We start from the raw sequence: 16,270 nt of genomic DNA, 5'->3' as shown, positions 1-16,270 counted from the left end.
TCTCCAGCTACAATGCTTATTTACATCCTATTTTTCTACTTGACCTGAGTACTTGAAGTGTGATAAATTTAACACTGAGCATTGTGAGTTTTTTAAGTTGATGAACAGTCAGAAATGAAGATAATTCAAGATTATAGTATACCGAATAATATTATGACATATACAAAATGCAACTTATGTAGCGAGTTTTAGGCAATAAGTATTTCATGGAAAATGTATTCCGATTATTAACCAGAAGACACGTGCTGAGCCAGCATCATGGAGGGCTGGCAGACATAAGTCTTCTGATGGCCTTCAGTAGCAGCAGGCTGTTTCTCATTTGTCTTAAGAGATCAAAAATAGGTATTTCAGGGCGCCTGGGTGGCTCAGTCATTAAGCGTCTGCCTTTGGCTCAGGTTATGATCCCAGGGTCCTGGGATCGAGCCCTGCATTTGGTTCCCTGCTTGGCAGGAAGCCTGCTTCTCCCTTTTATTCTGCTGCTTCCCTGCTTGTGTTTCCTCTCTCACTGTTTCTCTCTCTCTCTCTCTCTGTTAAATAAATAAATAAAATAGGTATTTCATTTTCATTTTGAATAAAATGAGAAAATATCTGGTAAATGATAAAATATCTGGTAAAAGATCTTTTGCTATTTAATCTCACGCAAGGTCTAGTTCATACCGTACCAAAGATGGCACATTATTAGTGTGGCGACTTAAGTTCACTTAAATATATTATGAATTTAAGCTCATCGGGGGAAGGAATTTCTACCTATTTTGTTCACAGATACTTCTCCAACATCTACAGTGATGCCCGTTAGTAAATATTCAATACATACTTACTGAGGGAAGGATTCGGTAATATCCTGATGTAGAAGGGTATGCACTTATTAAATTTTGGCTCTATCACACTTTTATGTTATTACCCAATTACTGAGGCTTTTAAAAATATAAATTACTCATTACTATATTTTCTGATAAAGATTTACCCAGTGGACACTGTGTTCCCCAGCCTTACACATTTTTATCTGTGTGTGTATTTTTGCCCACTCATTCAGCTTTGCAGCTGAATCTGCATTTTGTTCTTCTATTCTTTTTAAAAAACATTAGTAAATGCATTGTTTAATGTCAGGGGGAAAGGGAAATAAGGGACCGCTATAACCATTTTTCTTTTTTTGCTGGAAAAGGGGAAATGAAGTTCCCACAAAGAAATTAGATCATGTTGAGTTCCTTAAATTTACCAAGTCGGGGAGCTAGTTTTCAGAGAAGAGACAGAAGATCCAGTCTTTAAGTGTATCATTTTAGTAGATTTATTTTTAAAGGCTGGACAGCTCAGAACTTTCAGATTTAGTTAAAAGATTTGATTATCAGCAAGGCTTTGCGTATTGGAGGAATTTCTTTTTAAAGAAGTGTTAATATAGTGCTAGGAGATGTGAGGAGGGAAGCAGATTTTGAAAATGAGGCATATTTTGAAATGTTTAGCTTCCATTGGATGACTGCTTTGCTGTGGCTGTTTTCTACCTGCTGTTCCCAGTGAGAACCTACCCCTGAAGGGTGGAGTGTTGCATCACAGTGGACTTCCTTCCATAAATATTATCCCCCTAATGTCTTCCTTTCTTTTATGGTTTGTTAGGATTTTTTGCATCTGGACACATTAGTGATGAGTGATTGACTACTAAATAAACTGTTTGTCCTCCCAAACAGCTATTTTAAGAGCTGGAGTCTTTTCAGTCACTTTGGCAGAAATAATATTTTGCTTATCTTATTAAAAAGACTTTTCCCTCAAAGCATTCAAAGCACAAACAATAATACTATTTCTCTCTCCATTTTGAGCTTCCTTGCTTTCTACTCTACTACATTCCTCATATATTCTGTTTTAATTCCCTTTGTAGAAATGAGTAATCCTGGGCTTTGAGAGATTAAGTGATTGACCAACGTTGGAAGACTCAGATTTAGGCCAGTGCTGGTAATCACAGTAATCACAGCTAATTTGTGTCTTTTTTTTTTTTTTTTTTTTTTTTTGTATTGTATGCTGGATTGCTATATTAGTGGCTATTTCTGTTTGAGGGCCTTGGGAAGTTTCTTAACATGACAAAATGTTTTTGCCTTTTATAGGCAAAGGTAGGAAATGATGTGTTGCTATTCAGGAGAGCCCAGAATGTTTGTAAACATTGTTTAAATCTTAAATTTGTTGCCATTAGCTATGTCTAAATACCACTCTCTGTTTTATTGGTGAAAATTACTATTTGTGTCCCTTACCTTTATTTCATTGATTATTTAAAATAAGCCTGTGGAAGTGATATTCTTGATGATGCCATGAACTCTTTTTCACTTGAAAATATCTTTCAGCATCATTTACTTTTCAATCAGTGATGTTATGCTTATCTATTTTTGGCAAAAATTACTCTTTATTTCTATTTTCATGATCATCCCTCTTTTAAAAATATTCAACACATATTTGTTAAGTGCCTCCTGTGTGCCATATTCTCTCTTTCCTTTCTCATGTTTGGCTTATATTAGCAAGCAGTCTGTTCCTATAGCCAATTTTATTTAATGAACTATGATATTAGAGATAATTTTTATTAGCTGTTTGAAACTCTCAGGTGTCTTCTTTCTTCCTTCAGTCCTATGTTTACCTACTGTTGTTTTCCTAAAAGAAAGCTGACCATAACCAATTTAAACGTAACTTACTAAAATACTGTTTTCAAAATAAACGTCACTATTTTGAGATCACTTGCTCCTTGTAAATTAGCAGGTATTAGCTTAATGTACCTTTACAAGCAACATTCCAAGAACAGATTGGGCTTGCTCTCCAGAAGCTAATTTTCTTTTTCCTTATTTTGACAAAAACCTGGTCTTTATATAATTACTTTCATTGCATCAGGAATAAAATTAAATTTCTATCGAAACATTAATAACTCTTTTTTAAAACTCTTAAATAAAGAGTTAAAAGACTAGAGTTTAGCACCATATTTCTTTGAGTAGCCCCTTTATCTACGCAGGCCTTAACTGATAGACAGCTTTGGTCTGCAGGATAGGGAGAAGTGAGAACATTTATGTCAGCAATTAGCTGAACAGTCTAATTAATTCAGTATTACAGATAGCAGTTATATACTGGAAAACCATCTTTCAATTAAACCTTAGGCTAAGGAAAGGTGATTTAGGTGTGTTTTAAATTTCCTTCTCCCCAATATTGTTGAAATCATTTAAACTTTTATGAGCTTTTACTTCAAAGCTGTTCTTGAGAGGAAAAAATTGTAATAGAATTAAAATTGTAGCAAATAAAATATTTTCTTAGGTCTATGCCTATTTGTATGGAGAACTAAAATCTTTTGATCCAAGATGTTCCTATATACAGAGCAATGATTTTAGTCGATGTTTCTGCAAAAGAATCATTATATTGACTTTAAGAATCCGTTCATATGCTACTTGTGACAGTAATGATTACCTTATCACTTAACTAAGTTGAACTTTATAATATTGTAAGGTACCTTGAAAAAACAAGCTTTTTTCTTGTTGTATTAGTACTCTACAGTAGATAGTGGGGTATTTTCCACTCTTATGTAACTAGTGAAACTTACTGTCATATAAGCTGAACATTTTTTCTAATTGCATATTATTTGACATATTTTATTAACCTTCGCTTTTCCTTTGATGTATAGGATGGAGGATCAATAAAAAGAATAGAACAAAATTACTTTTTTTCTTATAAATTCCTCTTTCTCACAGAGTGTTCCACTAAAAGCAATGTTTTCCATTTGTATTCATTCTCATTTGTAGTCCCTTTTGGAAATCATCTGATTTGTGCATGTTCCATCAAACTATGGTTTTTATTTCTAGCACAGAAGTCTTTTGATAAATCTAATTTGGCAAGTTGTATCCTATCTGAATTCAAGTGTTAGAGAACAATTATATTTGCCTTTTTTAAATTGGTATTCAGCTTGAATTTCCTTCCCACTGACAATGATATAAGAGTTCCTTTTTCTATTTTGGTGCTGGAAGGTGTCATGTTGTTGCCCATTAAATATGTGACGAATGAGGTGAGAAATTCATTATATTGCTATAAAAATCTGTGTGAACACATCTCTTTCTCGTCCTCACCCCCCCTTCTGTATTGCTAGAATATTAACAGCAAATTCAAGTGAAATTAGTTAAACTGTGTTCTTATTTGTTTAAAACTCTAAAAATTAACTTTTTAGTAGAAGATAGCATAAGTATGTCCTACAGGAGACTTATAAGACCCAGGAATACGGAAAATGAGTGTATGACTAGTTATCATTACAATATATATTATTCCTACTAAAAGTTGATAAGTACCAAGAAAGTGTCACAATATGCTTTCACTTTTCTTAACATCTTCAAGGATTTATTTCAAACACATTTTAATTTTATTTTTAGCCAATATGAAAGAAAAATATGGATTTCTTTGTAAAGTATAGTGCTTGGGCTATAGGAAGCAGTAGATCACCGGACAGGCATCAGACCCATAGGATCCAGAATCTTGAGAATGGGAGCTTGGAATAGAGGTCAAGAAGGGCAATAGGCCAGATCTCCAGGGAATTCACTGAAGAAGCCAGTCGCCAGTTAGTCAAATTCGAGGGAGAAGCCTTTCAAGCTAGGCGCAAAGAAGCTGGATAGTCTAGAAATTGTAAATGCCGATAATTGTGTTGCCAATATACCTGCTCAGGCCCTGGTAAATGAGGACTCTAGTGGAGGAGTTACTCAGAGTTACTCATAATTTAATAATTTAATAAGTCTAAATTCAACTCAGTTGGAGTCCATGATGGACATAAACTGTATTCCCAGTAATCCCTTGACTGACTAGTCAACCCCAAGCGTCTGTCTTGATATGACTGTACTTTCTAATGTGTACTTATAAATTAATAAAATATATATAATATATATTAAATATATAATAAAATATTCTATATTAATATATGGTTATATTTTATTATAATATTAATAAAATAATAAAATATTATAAATAAAGATTCCTAACATCTAGGTGAGTAAGTCTTAATCTAATCCAACATTTACTAAAGTAGGCTCTATATTCAAGATTCTTTGTTAAAAAGGGGAGGGAGTTCCATGATCCAATAAATTTGAAAATCCACATTCTGTATATTGTATTATAAGCTACAGTGTCTATTTTTAACTTTTAGCATTTTTGTCATTTTGTTCATGCATTCATTTATTCAACGAATATTTACTAAATACATCCTGTGAGCCAGACATCCGTTAGATGCTAGGAACAGGAGGAGGGACAGATAGATGTGGTCCACAATCTTAAATCTTAGAGTCTGTGTAGAAAGATATTAAAATAAGTAATTACAATACAGTGTGTTAGTGGAAAAAGGGAGATCCAGTGCTCAAAGAGGACATAGAGTAGGGTCACCTAACCTGTCTAAAAAGGGTCAAGGAGGGGATTGCCTAGAACCAACTATGCTAAAACCTGAAGATAGGTGGAAGTTAGACAGGCAAGAACTTTCAGTCACGACAAAAGCAAGAATGAGATTAACAAATTGCCAAAGCTGACATGTACATAGACTCTTTCTGTCCTCCATACACTGTGCCAGCGACTTTCCCAGTGTTCCATCATCAAGCCTCCTGGTGGGGGTTGTATTACTAACCAAGATCAGATGGCTAATAAATAACAAGAACTAGAATTTCAACCCTGATTGGTCAGACTCCAAAATCATCTTTCCAGTACCCCACAACTGCTTCTCAAGGTAGTTGACTGATTTTGATTAAATTTGTCTTGCTAAACCAAAAACTCGCTAGAATGATGTCTCAAGTTTGCTTTATTTGTGAGTGTTGTATAGTATTTATTGTTTTTTTTAAGAGATACACATGTGATAAATGGTAGCATTTGGGGAGAAATTTCAGAAGCACATTATACCTCTAAGGCCTGAGGTTTACAACCCAAGTCTCACACATAGTAGGTACTCAAAAGAACACAACTGTAACTCCATTCATTACTTGAATAAGTGGTAGGGTAGTTTGAAAAGATGACTTTGAATTCTTATAAAGAAAGGTGCTATTCACATTTTTAAAGTAATTTCATTCTCCATGTGACATGATCAAGATGGCTGTAGGATTTTTTATTTTTAAGAGTATATGTAGAAGATGAAGATAGAAAATTGGTCCCCTTGAACATGTATAGGACTTCCTATTACCTGTAGTTTATGTACATATTTTTGGAAAAAATATTATTAGGTGATATGAACTTCATATCTCATCATGTGAGGAAGTCATAGCTCACTATTAATAATTCGAATATCCTGATCTAAGGAAGGTCTGGTACATACTAGCAAAGAGATTTAAGAAAATGAAAAGGATTGCTTTAATCCTAGGAGAAATGTTCAAAAATCTATGGTTCTGGGATTGAGGTGAGACAGTCTGGCTTTTGCACACAATGATGGCAGTTTGGGCCAGAATGTGTAATTCACAGAATTGCTTTTAATTGGCCACATGAGCTCACCAGTCATCACCAAACTCGCCATAAAAATTCTTTCCAAATAATATAAATATTGTTTCTTTAATGCAAGATTCTCTGTTTCTTTAATGCAAATATATCTTTTTAACCTCTCCTCTTCACCCTCAGAAGGTAATTTTGTGGAGTGAAATGGTCACAAGGGAAATTCCTAGAAGGAAAAAGAGAAGTAAAGAACCTGAGTACTCTGTAAAACCTGAATGGATTCCTAAACCCTTGTAATTTATATTCACACCTACAAAATAGTGTTGCTGAATGGGATTGCATTTTTTATTATTCATTTTGAGAAAAGTAGGATGGTGAACAAAAACTTAAAAAGAAGTCCTCCTGTGCTATATTTTTACTCATGTCAGTATATTTTCTTACTAACTATAAAATGTTTTGTTTTAACTTTAGGGACACCACAGTACAAACCCTTACTCTTCAGCCTTCTGTTAAAGATGGACTAATTGTGTATGAAGATTCACCTTTGGTTAGTAATCCAACTTTATGAATATTCTCAATTGTATTTTTCTGAATGGTAGTTGTATTTCAGCCTTTGAAAGGGCGATTTGTGAATTTCCCCTGTATTTTGATAGATTTCAGTCTTAACAGGAAACATTCATATGTCACTTGGGGAGTGGACATTTAAATACAGATAATTGAGAAAATAAAATGTTTTCTTATTCTGTTCCCTCTTTGGAGTGATATAGGGAATGAAAGAAATCCTCTAATGATTTCTTTATCATTCCAGAATTTTTTTTTTATTTGCTCTTTTCAAATATGTAGAGTTTAAAATTAGATAACACTTCTAGAATTTTTTTTAAGATTTTAATCAATAAAATATTAGCCCCATGTTTTGGGTAGCTGGAAAGACCCATTCCTCACTTTCTCACATAAGACCCAAAGAAATGCTGGCCTTCCAGGTGTGTCCCTCTGTGTGCCTTTGTATCAAAGGCACAAATACACCAACATGAGAACCTCTGTGGTCAGAGGTTTTCGAAGTGCTTGAAGTCTTTAGAATCTCCTTCCTGAATTCCCCCAGGTTGGGCCTGACTTTCCCTGAACAGAGATGTGAAGGCTGAAGTTGGATTATTGTTAGAAAGTTATTTATTTTCTCCCTCTTTTTAAATTTGGTTTACTTTTGCCCTAAAATTAGAAAGAAAAACCCTTACCAGCTTTTTTTTTTTTTAGAATATGAATAAAATATTTGTGGTAGAGGGAATCTACTATTTCTCAATCTGTATTTCCTTAAAATTATTTGCCAAAACTATATAATGAGAAAATTTTATTGTATGGTTTATTTTATGTTATGAGAAATTTCTTACTATTAAAAAAATAAGCTTTAGGTTTACATTTAAATTCATTGAACAGGGACGCCTAGGTGGCTCAGTTGGTTGGGCGGCTGCCTTCAGCTTGGGTCATGATCCCAGCATCCTGGGATCAAGTCCCACATCGGGCCCCTTGCTCGGCGGGGAGCCTGCTTCTCCCTCTGCCTCTAGCCTGCCACTCTGTCTGCTTGTGCTTGTGCTTGCTCTCTCTCTCTCTCTAACAAATAAATAAAAAATCTTTAATAAATAAATAAATAAATTCATTGAACATTCCCCCTTCCTACCTTCTTTCTCTTCATAGCGTCACCATTAATCAGACACCTAAGACCTAGAGCTCCTTCCTATTTTTCCTTTCCCTACTTCTCATCTGATCAGTTGCCAAGACTATAGCGTATACCTCCAAAAAACTCTTCAGATCAGTTTAATGCTTTTGATTTCCACATTTCCATGCCTTTTCTAAAATCAGGTCCCTCAAACCACTTTTCTACCAAATTATTAGAGTAATCCCCTTTTAGTCCATTTGCATATTGCTGCCAGATAGAACATCTTAAAGTGTAGCTCCAAGCTTCATTTCTATCATGCCTGAACTCATAAGTCTTTATGGATTTATTATTTAATGAGATAAAGTACGTATTTCTCAGTCTGGCAATCAAGTTTTTAGTAGCAGAGACCTGACCTACCCTTTCAGACCCTGTTCTCTCTTTTCTCACATTTAATTTCTGCCTCAGCGAAGATAGACTACTCATACTCACTCTTCCCTAAGTATGCCCAGGATTTCTTGAGTTTCACCATTGATTCCCTTTTATTTTGAATGCCCACCTCACCATCCGTTCTGCTCTATTAAAATCCTACACTCTTTTAGAGCCCTAACAAATGCAGTGGTCTAATACTCACTCTTGATTATGATGTCTCGGTCTTCTTAACTCCCAAGGCACTTTAATTTCTGTATTTGTTATACTTATTTTAAATCTCCCCTACTCTGGGGTGTAAAGTGCGGACATCACCAACGTAGGAATAATTATGGTGCTAAAGGGAACTAAAGTGATTACCGCAGAGTTAACAGTTTAGTAAGGTGAAGCTTTTGGTGGAGATTCATAAATTTTGTTTCCAGCTCTGCTACACACTTTTTTTTTGTGGTAGTACATCCATAACTTAAGTAAAACTAGCTACTATTATAAACCCAAAGCAATGAGTGATAAAAATGTTTAAACATTTGCTTTCATTTTGTTTGTTTATGATAAATGTCCTGTCGTTAAAGGTTAAAGCAGTAAAGTTGGGTCATGTTCTGGTAGTCGATGAGGCCGACAAAGCCCCAACAAATGTCACCTGTATTTTAAAAACTCTAGTGGAAAATGGAGAGATGATTCTAGCAGATGGAAGACGCATTGTTGCAAGTGAGTATAACAAAGCTTTTATTACATGCAAAATTCACATCTTTGGTATCAAATCGCACACTTAGCTGGCCACTTATCTGCAAGTAACAAGCATAAGATCATTAGAACTGAAGTTGTCTGTATTGACAGTCATTTATAAAAGTCAGTACATGGGAATCTATCTTTGTCTGTTTGACATTTTTATTGCTGGAGTGCACCTTTGAAAATTTTCATAGTAGTTTTAAGATAAATTGGCTTTATATTTTTCTACTCTGAGAATACCAACTATAATCCTTTTATACTTATTTTTCCATTATTGTGTGCAATTTATTTTCTTTTGTTGTTATCTGGATTTTTTAAAAGCTCTAGCATGTTTCTATGACTTATAATATTAAAATTAATTTTATTATTACTCAATTAGAAAAAATTACCAAGGATTTTATATGGGTGAATCCATATAAAATGTATATACACACACACATGCACTTGCACATACACACACACACCCCATCCTCACTTTGGACTATCTTCTTCCTTTTATTTATTTGTTTAATTTTTTTTACTTGTTGTTAGGAAAACTGTAGATCCATGAGTCTCATCAGTCTGTTTAACCTAAAGACAAATTGTCTGATGTGACATGAGAATATTTTCTAGTTTCTAATTTAATGCTTTTGTGTGATGAAAAGACTTGAACATCTGTAACTAGCCATTGAAAATATATATAGCCAATAGCAGGGTAACCATAAAAAATTGAGACAAATAACTAAAATCTTCAATAGTCAAAGAGAATATATAAAGAAAACCCATTAGAAATACACAGGTACATCACAAGAGGGGTTCTTCTTCAGCATTATCATTGGAAGATGGCAATTTCAAAGCCTAGGAAATTAGCATAAAACATAAATAATATAAACATAAGTAAATAATAAAAATATTCCAACATGCCAGCTTCACAGTGAATTTATACAAAAAATGAGAATTTGAGCTAGATAGCCTGAATGCTACCTCTTAGATCATTCAGTCTCTCAGGATTAAAATTCTGCCTGCCCTTTTTAGATACATTTTGAGGATAGTGACTGGAAAACAAGAACTGCTGAAACAAAACTGTAGTTAAAGAATGATTATCTCTTGATGACTATCTACATTTTCTAATACATTTTAGAAGAGTAATCTAGAAGAAAAGGAGTCATCCTAATTTTTAAACTCCCAATTTAATTGTATACAGTATTTTAAACACAAGATCCCCTAAGGCCTTCTAAACATGGTTTCTTAAAGCCTCACTTCTAGGGCCTTGTTTTCCATTTTCTTTCCTTTTCAAGTTTTCATTTTTTATTATTATTTTTATTTTAGTTAACTAATTAAATTTTGCCTGTGAGGCATACCCTTTATTTACCACAACTAATATTAACAGGGATCAAACATTAAGGATATTAATTATATTTAGCATATGAATTATATGGCATATTTGAAAGATTGTATTAAAAAGGATAAGTGTAGGTTCTTATAGACTCATCGCAAATTAAAATTACAGGTGCTTCACAGCTATCCTTTTTAAAAGATGGCCAGCCTAAGGCTGGAATTTAAATAAAACCAGATGACAAGTGCTCCTGAAAATAACCACAGTAAAGTTTTTACCAACTGAAATTATCGTCTAGACTAGCAGTTCTATCTGAAATGTACATCAGCCAGTAGAACATAATACTCAACTTCTTTACTACCTTTTTGACATTTACACAAAGGAAGCTTCCATGAACTTGCAATTACTTATTTTAAGAACTGAAGTAGAATCCTTTAATTGGAAATAAATCAACATTGTGAGCTGACTAGGTGCTTATGGCCTTTATTCTGTGTTAAGTTTCAGGGTAGGTAATCTAAAGTCACTCCTTAGCTGCATAACGACAGGCAAAGTGATGCAGCTGCTGATCTCATGAAATCTAAAGGATGTTTGGGTCATCCTTTGAGTGTCCTTTGGATTATCCTTTGTTATGGATTTTTTTTTTTAAAAGGGATAATAGCATCACAAGTCAGGTTTCAATACTGCAAGATAATATTTGGACAAGTTTGCCTTTTAGATGTGCACTGAATTTACATAAAAATACAAGTCCCTGTAAAATTCAGTATATGTTTTATCAATATTCTGTTCTTAAGCAAACGTTCTCAAGAAAGTTTTTTTTTTCCTGTAACCAAATTGTGACAACCAGATTTTTAGAGTTTTTTTATGATGGAGCAGCAGGATTCCTTACATTATTTTAAAGGCTATATAACTTGATATTCTTAAGAATTATCAAATATCAATAAAGACTAAATAGAAATTCTGTTTTTCAGATTCTGCTAATGCTAATGGAAGAGAAAATGTTATTGTGATTCATCCTGACTTTAGAATGATTGTCTTGGCCAACAGACCTGGATTCCCTTTCTTAGGCAATGATTTCTTCGGTACTTTAGGTAAAAACAATAATGAAAACAATAACAAAAATATTAATAACAATAATAATCTTTTTTTTTTTTTTTTTTTTTTTATTTCCAGCGTAACAGTATTCATTATTTTTGCACCACACCCCGTGCTCCATGCAATCCGTGCCCTCTATAATACCCACCACCTGGTACCCCAACCTCCCACCCCCCGTCCCTTCAAAACCCTCAGATTGTTTTTCAGAGTCCATAGTCTCTCATGGTTCACCTCCCCTTCCAATTTCCCCCAACTCCCTTCTCCACTCTAAGACCCCATGTCCTCCATGCTATTTGTTATGCTCCACAAATAAGTGAAACCATATGATAATTGACTCTCTCTGCTTGACTTATTTCACTCAGCATAATCATAATCTTAATAACAATGCTGAAGTGGCTGTCACTGAATGCTGCTGTGTACTGTGTCGTCATCACAACTATCTTGTGAGAATATTTGTTATCCCCACTATAGAGAAGGAGAATATTGGATATTCAGAGGGATCCTTTTTTTTCTGGCATCACTTAGGTAAGAGTATTAGAGTTTGGCTTCATATCGAAGTCTCTCTGATTCCAGAGCCTATTTTCTCAAACAACTACATTATACATTGTTGTTTAGGGCCTCTTAGTATAAAACACAAAATAAGGAATGGTTTGTAGTCTTTTGTTTTTGTCACATCCCCCTGAGAGTTTGAGACCAGCTCTGAGAAGACTGATTCGCATGGATCAGAATGGTCCTGAGATAAGCTTCATCATCAGGAGCCTTTTAGAAGGACTTTTCTTCTGTATAGCAGGGAGGTAATTCTAGATAACAATAATTCTCATACTCAGTATGAAGTAGGCACAGACTCCTAGTTGGATTCTTGATCTAGCAATTCCATATCAACAAATTTATTCAAGAGAATTACCCGTGCAATGATTTAAGTATAAAGATAGGTGATAGAGTATTGTTTACATAGCCAAACAATGGAAAGAACCCAAATGTCCATCCCTGAGATTATGACCTGAGCTGAGATCAAAAGTCAAGAGATTAGGTGATGGACATTGGGGAGGGTATGTGCTATGGTGAGTGCTGTGAATTGTGTAAGCCTGATGATTGACAGACCTGTACCCCTGAAACAAATAATACATTTTATGTTAATTAAAAAAAAAAAAAAAAAAAAAGCAAAAATGAGGCAAGACACTCAGGATGCCTGGTGGCTCGTTCAGTTAAGCAGCTGCTCAGGTCACGATCCCAGCATCCTAGGATTGAGACCTGCATTAGGCTCCCTGCTCAGCGGGGAGTCTGCTTCTCTCTCTCCCTCTGCTGTTACCCATGCTGTGCTCTCTCACTCTTTCTGTCAAACAAATAAATAGTCTTTTTTTTTTAATTTTTTAAAGATATTTTTTATTTACTTGACACAGAGAGAGAGAGAGAGGTCACACGTAGTCAGAGAGGCCGGGAGAGAGAGAGGAGGAAGCAGGCTCTCTGCTGAGCGGAGAGCCCGATGCGGGGCTCAATCCCAGGATTCTAAGATCATGACCTGAGCCAAAGGCAGAGGCCTTAACCCACTGAGGCACACAGGTGCCCTATAAATAAATAGTCTTAAAAAAAAAAAAAAAAGTCAGACACTTAGCCAGCTGAGCCAACCAGGTACCTGTATGATTTAAATGATTTTTAAGAACTAGGAAGTTCTTTCTGAAATGAACATATTAAATAATGCAAACCTATTTACTTTAACTTCCTTTGGCCCCTGGTCTCTTGGATTGTGAATCAGTAAAATTACATGAACTTTTAAATGAGAAATCCATCTCTCTTGAGCATAGATTATGCTGTTCTAGGATTATCTCAGTTGCCTAAATTACAGTTGAAATATTTTGTGTTTCTACATTCCTTTTTCTTAATTTTAGTTTAGACATTGTCTCTGAAGGCTTACTTTTCCAAAACAAACTTCCAAAGCGTATTCTAGCGATCTGCATAAGATATAAATTGTGTATGGAGTGATGATACCAACTCTCCCTTTTTGGTGTACATAAAGGAACATGTGTATGAGATAGATGTATATAATATTTGAAAATATTCAACGTGTTAAAGTTAAAAACACAGTCTCAGAACAATATGAAGAGTATTTTCCAATGAAAAAAAATTAATCACTAAAACTATGAGTTTGTATGTGTGCATTTTTACAAAGACCAATGCAAGGGTGGAAGAATAAATACACTGAACTGTTCATCCTGGGTGCCTGTAGGGGAGGGAGTGGGAGTGGCAGAGCTATAGGGAGACTTCCCTTTTTTGGCTTTTTTATTTGAGTATCTCCCAGTGGGACTGTATTCAGATATTACATAATTTTTTAACAGAAAAATCCATGAAGAATAAACCACACGTCACTCCATTTCCTTTTCTTATGCTTCAGTCATTTGCTTGCTTCTCTATACCATCCTATTGTTGGACAGGCTTTCTGTACAGTTTTACACATTTAAAAATGGAAGTGCTTTGGTGAACAACCAGTGACTCTTTAAATGGTCATTCCGTATTTCCTATGGCATTATAATGGATTACTTGCATGCTGAATGTGAATCTCTTTTCTCCTATAGGTGATATTTTTAGCTGCCATGCAGTTGATAATCCCAAACCCCATTCAGAGCTCAAAATGCTCAGGCAATATGGACCAAATGTGCCTGAGCCCATCCTTCAGAAGCTTGTGGCTGCCTTTGGAGAGCTGAGGAGTTTAGCTGACCAGGGGATTATTAACTATCCTTATTCTACCAGAGAAGTTGTCAACATAGTGAAACATTTACAGGTACGGCATATGCCTGTGCAGAAATGTTTAAAAGAAACCATCAATCTTGGTGTTTTTTTAGACTGCTTAATGTATACCAAGTCTTTCCATTTCTAAGATATAGTACTGATTCAGATAAAATATGAAGTGTTTGTAATCTAAATTTTAAATCTGGAAGACTGATGAGCAGTTGACGTTTAGCCTTTGAGTTGACTTAGGCAAGGTTCTATGCCATGGCCATTACCAAGGAGCTGGGAAATTTGGTGGGGTTTTTTGAGGGGTGAGAGAGGACAAGAGAGTGAGATGCAGTGAAACTTTACCACTCTTCAACTTTATACAACAACCATGTGGTATCCTAGCGAAAAGTATTTCCATTTTGAAAACAAAAGACATGAAGATAGAAAACTTACTAGGAACTAACAGTATTTATGATAAGCCTGTAAATACTGCAAGAAGGTTCTATAAGATAGAATAAATGGACTGGAAAATGCAGTTCTTTGTAGACAAATAAAATGTATAGTCCACCATGGTAAAGAAAACAAAAAAAACTGAGGTCAGTTCTACTTGTATAATAAATAATAGTCTCTGAGCAGAAAGTCACAACCTAATGACTCATGACCTCTGACCTGTCCCCAACCCTTTAAGGAAAATCTAGAAAGAAAAATAGAAAGCTTCATTCTGCATATTAAGCCTTGAAAAGACCAGTTCATTTCCCAGAGCCTAAAGAAAATCAAGACAGAGCCACCAGAGGACCCAGAGTATCCAGCCAGTATGAATTTTGCTGTTAGTAATATTTTTCTTTCCCTCTATTTCCTATTTGTCTATTCACTGTACTATGTTCTTCTTTACTTCTTTCTTACTCCTTTACCTTTCTTTCATTTATTAATAGACCTGTGATTTCTCTAATTACTTCCGTATTGATATTCAACACTCCTCTATCTATATAAATAGCAATTTTTTTAATTTTGTCAATCTGCTACTCATTTTAAAGGCAGTGGAAGTCACCAAACAGGATCTAAGCACTGATTTAGCATTTGAAAGAAGGAGCTATGCCCCCTCAAATTCTAGTATTTATTTGAAAAAGAAAATACTAAGTTTTCAGAGCAAACATTAAAAGAAAAATGTGTATATTCCTCCTATCTTGTTACCTGACAAGGCTTGTAAATATTTGCTGAAGTTGATTCAATCATTATTGTTCTATCAGTTTTATAAATCACATGTGTCCTAAGGAATTTTTTTTTTTTTTATTAATACAGAAATTTCCCACTGAAGGTCTCTCCAGCGTGGTTAGGAATGTGTTTGACTTCGATTCCTACAACAACGACATGAGGGAGATTTTGATTAACACTTTGCACAAATACGGAATACCTATCGGAGCAAAACCAACCAGTGTGCAGCTGGCGAAGGAGTAAGGCAAACTCATTATTGTCAAATACTCTTGGGGTTACTATTCTGATTCTTAAATGGTGATAATTCTGAACTACTGTTACATGCTGCTAAACTGGCATGGGGTGGAAATTCCATGAGTAAGCTTTTCACATGTTTGTTGCTATTTGCTGGCTGGATTTCAGTCAAGTAGCATTATTTATAGGCCTGTAAATTGAGAATTTTAATTATTTTGACTGTCCTATGAGTAGATGTAATGTTATCAAATAAAGGGAAATATTTGTTTCTTTAACAGTCTCTGTCCTTTTGTTGAATCACTATGACTCTCATTTCCTAATCTAGTGCAAAATCATGGTACAAACATGAAAGCTACATAAAGGGGTAATATGTATTTCATTAAGAACTTGTTTATGTCATCATATATTTTTCTGTTGTGATCATTTTCTAAATTATAATCATATTAACTTAAGAGAATGTTGGTTTCTTATTTCAGCTCGACAGATTGAAAGAGGTAGTGAAAACAAGTGGG

The 16,270-nt window shown here is 34.7% G+C and overlaps 1 protein-coding gene across 2 annotated transcripts in view; it reads left to right on the top strand.

Annotated features, from left to right (window-relative positions):
• VWA8 (von Willebrand factor A domain containing 8) overlaps positions 1–16,270 on the top strand; it is a 322,073-nt gene that overhangs the window by 179,793 nt on the left and 126,010 nt on the right. For both annotated transcript variants that reach the window (XM_032315220.1, XM_032315221.1), the window contains 5 exons: positions 6,865–6,940; positions 9,037–9,172; positions 11,477–11,596; positions 14,171–14,376; positions 15,612–15,763. In XM_032315220.1, coding sequence (XP_032171111.1) covers positions 6,865–6,940; positions 9,037–9,172; positions 11,477–11,596; positions 14,171–14,376; positions 15,612–15,763 — 690 coding nt within the window. The remainder of the gene's footprint in view (positions 1–6,864; positions 6,941–9,036; positions 9,173–11,476; positions 11,597–14,170; positions 14,377–15,611; positions 15,764–16,270) is intronic.

Source organism: Mustela erminea, chromosome 15, assembly GCF_009829155.1.
Source record: "Mustela erminea isolate mMusErm1 chromosome 15, mMusErm1.Pri, whole genome shotgun sequence".
NCBI lineage: Eukaryota > Metazoa > Chordata > Mammalia > Carnivora > Mustelidae > Mustela > Mustela erminea.
The sequence above is the reverse complement of the archived record's forward strand: the minus strand, read 5'-3'. Positions and strand labels throughout refer to the sequence as shown.